At 30.7% G+C, this 7,349-nt stretch overlaps 1 protein-coding gene across 1 annotated transcript; it reads right to left on the bottom strand.

Moving 5' to 3' along the window:
• Positions 1 to 1,056: 1,056 nt before the first annotated feature.
• On the bottom strand, positions 1,057 to 1,443 carry LOC137825304 (uncharacterized). The gene has a single exon (XM_068630979.1). The coding sequence runs from the start codon at positions 1,441 to 1,443 to the stop codon at positions 1,057 to 1,059; it is 387 nt and encodes a 128-aa protein (XP_068487080.1).
• Between the last annotated feature and the right edge of the window lie 5,906 nt (positions 1,444 to 7,349).

The following is a 7,349-nucleotide window of genomic DNA, read 5'->3' as shown; positions in this document are numbered from 1 at the left end:
AAGTTGTTTTTCAACTTCAGTTTTATAATCTTTAAAAGTTGTAAGTGATTCAGATTTTTCCTTAATGAGATATAAGTACATGTAACGAGAATAATCATCTATAAAAGTGATAAATGAATTATGTCCTGTTATTCCAACGATGTTGTAAGAGCCACTAATGTCAGTATGAATAAGTTCTAATAATTTTGAACTCCTAGTGGCACCTTTCTTAGTTGTGGATGTCATTTTGCCTTTGAGGCATTTGACACATGTTCCAAAATCAGTGACATCGAGAGATGGTAAGACTTCATCCTTTACAAGTCGAGATAAGTGATCTCGTGAAATGTGGCCTAAACGTTGATGCCACAACATGGATGAAGTTTCTAAGTCTCGTTTTCTCTTGGTCTTTGTTAAGTTCTCATTAATATTATATGATAACAAAGATTTGGAGAAGCTATCATCTAGTTCTAAATTATAGAGACCGTTATCCAGAAAACCAGTACCAAACAATTGAGAATTTAAAGAAATAGTAAGTTTGCCATGACCATGGGAAACATAAAAACCATCAATGTTTAACTTTGGTCCTGATACAAGATTCCGAGTAATCTCGGGAATATATAAGGTATCATAAAGTTTAATACATTTTCCAGTTTTCATAACTAATTCTAAGGTTCCCACAGCTTCGACAAATAGTTCTTGTCCATTCCCCATCTTAAGTGTTCTTTGGTTTCTTTCCAGCTTCCGGATTGTAAGGAATCCCTGGATTGAATTGGTCACATGAACCATAGAACGAGAGTCAAGCCACCAAGTATTAGTTGGAATATTTAAATTAAAGGACTTAATTATCATATTTAGATGATTACCTTTCTTAGCCAGCCACTCCTTAAAGCTTGAGCACTCAGACTGCTTATGTCGTACCTTGCGGCAGAACTTGCAGTAGGACTTGCTAGTGGATTTGTTAGAGCTGGAGGGTGCACTTGAATCAGTTTTAGGGACCTTATTAGATTCCTTTTTATGGAATTTGCCCTTCTGCTTCTTCAGCAGCCACGAGGTAAGCAACATCTGGTTTCTCCAGCTTCAGGCGCTCTTCTTTTGAACAGTCATAGTAATCAACTCACTCATGGACCATTTGTCCTTCTGAGTATTATAGTTGACTTTGAAGGCTTCAAACGCAGAAGGAAGAGAAGTCATAATGAAGTGGACTAGGAAACCTTCACTGATCTCCATGGCTAATCCCTTAAGTTTACGGGTCATGTCGCTCATCATCAGGATGTGCTCGCGAATGCCGGTGCGCCCGTCATATTTTGTAGTCACCAACTTCAAGATAAGAGTACTAGCATGCGCCTTAGAGGTTCCTTGAAATTGTTCCTCCACAGAAGCTAGATAAGCCTTAGCGTTAGGTGAATCAGGAATGCCTCCTCTGATGATTGGGCTGATGGAATTCTTGATAAGCATAAGACACATCTTGTTACTCCTTTGCCATTTCTCATAAGCCTTCAGGAGTGCTCTTATCAGTGAGGGCAAGAGGAGCAACTTCAATTAGTGCATGATCAAAATCCAGCATCGCAAGAGTCAACATCAAGGAATCTTTCCAAGAAGAATGATTTTCACCAGTCAAGATCTCAATTCCCATATTAGGGGCTGGTTAGACGACGAATTAAGATACTTAGGCTAAGGAAAAAGTTAGAGTGGCATAGGGAAACTTAGATCTAAAGCAGGCATAAGTAAGAACCATTATGATAATGAAGCTGTGATAAAATCTATTATAACATCAAAATAATAGACTAGATTAGGTTCTACTTAAACAATCAGCTTTCACTTTGGTTAATTACCAATTATTTAAGCATAATGAACAATTATAAGTAAGGTATGTGCAATAAGAATGTGACACATCATCTTTGAACAGAAGTGAACATTTAAGCTTATGCACATATTAAGTTTGCAAAACACAAGTGCATCAAACATCGTTGGACAAAATAGAAATAATTATGTTTTTAGGCAAATGTCATGTGAATATTTAATAATTAAGTGTACTCACAAGTAAGTGAAGGTGCTTAATTACACTCAAAAAACAAGACATAACCCATCATCGTTTGACAGAAGGGAGACTCCTGTTATTAAATTTAAAGCAAAAATTTAAATTTAAATTTGTCAAACTTAATATTTTTTATTTTTTTTAAGAGTTTAACAAAATAAGTAATTTTTTTTAATTTTTAATTTTATTTTTTTAAACATAATTACGGTATCATGAGATTTACCATATTTAATTCGATAAATAAAAGGAAACGCGTAAATATGTTACTCGTAAAGCCGATAAGGTGAGTAGCGGAATATTAGGGATTTGGTTTTAAATTTGGTCTTCAAAATTTTAATTAGATTGATATGTTTCCAAGTTTGACACGACTGCTATTTTCGAAAATAGTAATAATAATAATAATATTAATACCCGGAAATTAATAAGGCAAGAATATACTATCCTAAATAAGGAAAAACTTGGAGACTAAGATATCAATTTTTATTTTTTTTTATTTTTTAGGAAAACACAATCAAATTAAATCCATTCCTAATTAAGGTAATACTCACGAAAATTATATGAAGAACACATAACATTCATGAACATAGAATCAAAATTAATTTCATTCGAAATAAGGGAATACTCACGAAAATTATGAAGAACACATAACATTCATATTAAATTTTTTATGGATCTCGAAAAAATTAAAATTTATTTTATGATATCAAGGTTGATTTTCGAAAATAAGTGGTTCAATAATATATCAAAATAAAAACATCGAAAATCAATAGGTTGAATCAAAATCCTCGTTTCTTCCAAATTTAGGGAAAACGAAAGAAGAATCGATTAAGCAACATAAATGCTCTGATACCACATGTTGGATTAGGATTCCTCAATCATATAATGAAACGTGAATAATGATTAAATAATACCTGGTAGACCCGTGATCGTATGGCTGAGGGACGAAGACATGATCTTGATCGGGTTCCCTTTTAAGGTGTATCGCTTAGAATGAAATTATGTGAGTAGAGAGACAAAGAGATGAGAGGCTCGAAAATCCCTTTAGGGAATGAGTTTCGGCCGTGTGATGTTAGAATATGAGGGTGTCTCTTTAGTTGTCTGGTAATCTCTATTTATAATACACCTAAGGGGAAACCCTAATTATTTATGATAAGAGTAATTACGTCCATCAAGTAATTACCAATAATATAATAGGATAATTATGGTAATTGATGAATTAATAAGATAAATAATCGTGAGGTGCTACATAATATTCTTACATCTCAAGGGGTTTTGTCTAATGTGAGCTTTTAATGAGTTCGTCAACAATAGAATCGTCTGATGTGATCTTTCTCAATTATTTTATCTGGCCCTTTTTATGATGAGAAATTTTTCTGACATTAAAAACGTGTGTCATTTGTTTGTCCACAATAATTTTTCTTGTTGTATCATCTTGAGTCTTGCTTGACTTATCTATTGTTTTTGTCTCAACTTATACTGCACATGAATGAATTGTTTTATACCACATCACACTTTATAATGTTTGTTATCATCAAAATATACAGACTCTCATATCATGAGATTGTTTGATGGGTATTAATTTGTCTATTGGCTCAACATATGTCACTAGGAGAATATTGTTGAATTAGATGGAGGCCAAGTTCAAGTGGGATGAATTAACACAAAACATTTTCATAAATTTCAGCTTATATTGAAAAACATTATAATTCAGTCGATTGTTAATTAAAGAAATTGATAAAAAATTTAATCAATAAACGTGTCAGAAAAATAAACCAATTATCTCACTAAACAGTTTATTCAAATTTTATCAGAATGTATTAGAGAAAAAGATAATAAGTTCTTTAACATAAACAATTGATTAAATTGTAAAGGAAGATTAATATGTAGCAGATTAAAATGTAGAAATAACAGAATTAAAGATCACCAAAATTCTTGTACTGGTTTACTCTTTTGAAGAGCTACATCCAATTACCACATCCCACCGAAATGGATTTCACTAAGAACAACACAAAATTGTACAAAGAAGAAACAAGAACAACAATCTTGAATCCTACAAGATCAGTTGTAACACCCTCTTACAATTTATAGTATCTAAGAAATCCTATCTTGCGCTGTAATACAATTCAATTACAAGAAAAAATAATAATAAAGAATTGAAAACACCTTGGAACAGAAACCAGATAACTCAAACTGGGTTTCTAGTTTTTCAGCATTCTCTTTAAAACTTTTTCGTTTCTAGTTTTTCAGCATTCTCTTTAAAACTTTTTCTAACAAGATGATGGAACAACTTTTCAAAAGCTTTGTGAACAGTAAACCAATGTTTCTCTCAATTTCAAATTCAAAAACAAAAGTGTTACTCTAACGTTTGAAGGTTAAAGGAATCTATATAGAGATTCTTGACAAACAACAAAATTGTTTTTAAAACATAATTCTCACTAAGAATATGGTAAAACACGAATTTACTGGTTAATTTCAGTTAAAGTGAAATTACTCGTATAATTCAGTTTTTCTCATATGTTAAAAACTTGACCCGAAAAAAATTATTTTATCTAAGTTATTAAAACATAATGTTTTTAAAATATTAAAATTGTTCATAGAAAATAGTTAAATCTTTTATAAGTATTTTCAATAAATTGATTTATGAAATGAACAGATGAAAAAAACTTAAACTTTCATAAACTATCTTAAAAACCTTTTCAAAAACATTCAAACCATTTTAAAAACTTTATCTGAAATCCATCATCTTATTTAGCAAAAGATAAACTGTAGACACAAGACTAACCTAAAACTAAACAACCTAAACCTCATCAAATACCCTAAGATATCCAACAAATATGTCTCTAAGTTTAAAGAATTAAGAAAGTATTCTACTTTTGTTTTATCACCTAGATGAAAGAATGAAGTGCATAAAATCTGAGAATGGACTTAGGTCTAAATTAAGAAATGTAGTGGGAATATTATATATTTCTAATTTTCTTACATTTATGCACAAGTGTAAATTTCTAAAAGATTTTTAAAATAGTAGAAATAATAACCCAAAGTATATCATACCTAAGTCAAATAAAAGGAGACTTGACGAGGAAAAACCTTTTAATTGCCCCCAATGGAGATCTCAACTCAATCAATTTCATTCTAAAAATTATAGTCGACTTGTGAATAGTTAAATTAGGTGTCTTAAGCGTGGAAAAGATCATTATGCTAAAGATTTTCATCTTAAGGACTTGTATGTCTCAAATTTGGAAAACTTATTTATGTAATTTCTAAATGTGAATAACAAAAACCACATTCCAATCATTCTACACCCAAGGCAAGACCAACGATAACATGAAGATTCTACACCATGAATGGCCTTGAAACCGCTCAAAACCATGTTCTGATTCAAGATACATATTTCATTAAAGGTAAGATTTTAAGTGTACTGTATAACACAGGTGCAACCCATTCGTTTATTTCTTTTGATTATGTCCAATATTTTGAATTGTCAATCTCATTTTTAGACGCTAGTTTAGTGGTTTCGACTTCCACAAGTAAATTTGTAAGTACCAATAAAGTCGGTCTAGATTTTCCTTTGTTCATTAAAAATATAATATTTTTGATATATTTAATTTATCTACTTTTATCATAAATATATATAATATTAGGTATGCACTTGTTATTTTCCAACCAAGTCCTTATGAATTGTAAAAAAAAAAATCAGTAATTTTTCCAATTTTGGGAATCTTTTATATAAAATTTATTCAAAACTTATAAAAGTATGTATATGAAAACTCATAAATTAATCTTACAAGTATAACAAAATACTCACTATTTGTACCATAAAAAAAATTAAAAACTCTTTTAAACACCCTCTCCAATTAGTAATTTTACTTTCTAAGAGGAAGATTGTGCAGTACAAAGCAAACTACATTCAATTAGCATCCAATAGAATTTGGGTAATCTGCAAAATGAAGTGGAAACCCTTTTTCTTGGTAGAGTAGACTGGGTGTGAGATTTGGTGTGAAGTTCCTTTAAGTATGGTTGTTGTTATGGAGACAGGGTTGCTGGGTTGATGAGTAACGAGCTCAGATATGGGCCATTCTGGGCCCTACTCTAAACAAAAAGTTAATCATAAATGTCGTAGACAACATGGGCCTCAAAAAGGTTTGATCCTATCATATTCTGATCAACCGTTAGGCCCACTATGTAAGGGTCATTAAATAAATCTCCCTCATGGGCCAGCCTTCTTCTGAAAAATAAGTAGGGACCATAAAAGCAAGCTTTCACTAAACCATTTTGGTGTAGAGAATAAAAAACCTTTCCCCATTGTCTCCCTCGAGGATACACCTAACCCTCTTACCTAACATGGAATTAAAGAAACGGTTAGTTATTCAATTATTCCATTATAAATGCATATTACAAATTTTGTTGTAATGTATTTGACATTACAACTTTCTCACTTTTTTTTTTCTGACTTTGCTTGTGTATGTGATATTATTTCACGTCTTACTAGGTTTTTGAATATTGTCTTCCATCGTAAGCATTGTCATGGTTATTTTTCAGAAAAACGGTTTAAACTCAATAATGGTCAACAAGTTAAAAATACACCTATTCATAATTTTGTGAGAAACAACGAACAAAACTTAAATGAGAACATAATAAAATTCATTTTTTTCATAAACTATTGATATGATATGTACATATACATTACCGCTTAATAATAATGTATACTTAAATAATAATATAAATTATAAGTATTAGTTCAACTTGTATTTATTTTCTACTTTGCTTCATTTTAATTCTTGTAATCTATGTCCCGACGTTTTTAAAACTTAAAAATTACATTATTGTTTTTATCATAAAGTTTTTTTTTTATATAAAAGCTTTCATTAGATATCACTATGCAACTTGACATCTCAGTTAGGTTGGCACCTCAAGCAACAACAATCATTTATCATAACATGAAAAAAATATTATTAAAAAAAAGAAAATACAAAAAGAATATATGGGGGAACTAGACCAAAACTCATGTGTTAACAAAAATAATACATAGGTAGAATACCTATTCATAAAAAATTCTAAGAACAGACTAAATGGAACCCTATTATACCAATGAAATAATTCTCTATGAATAAATCCTATATATTAGCCAACTTGTCAGCACACGCATTCCCTTCACGAAAAATATTAGTAACTCTAAACCTGATTTTTCCATAGTAATTAAGACAAAAAGCATTCACAGAACATTAGTCCTAATAGTAAACGCGGCACAAACTAAGGTAGAATCACATTAAAGCCATACATTAGTAAGCCCTATCTTTTGAGTTTTCTCCATAACATGTATAACTCCATAAAACTC

This window comes from Phaseolus vulgaris, chromosome 8 (genome assembly GCF_051622355.1).
Source record: "Phaseolus vulgaris cultivar YP4 chromosome 8, ASM5162235v1, whole genome shotgun sequence".
In the NCBI taxonomy this organism is placed as follows: Eukaryota; Viridiplantae; Streptophyta; class Magnoliopsida; order Fabales; family Fabaceae; genus Phaseolus; species Phaseolus vulgaris.
This window is presented reverse-complemented; position numbering and strand designations above follow the sequence as displayed.

What these genes read in the sequence shown, in the direction of transcription:
- LOC137825304 (XM_068630979.1), bottom strand. Translation starts at nt 1,443, where the DNA reads ATGTGTCTTATGCTTATCAAGAATTCCATCAGCCCAATCATCAGAGGA.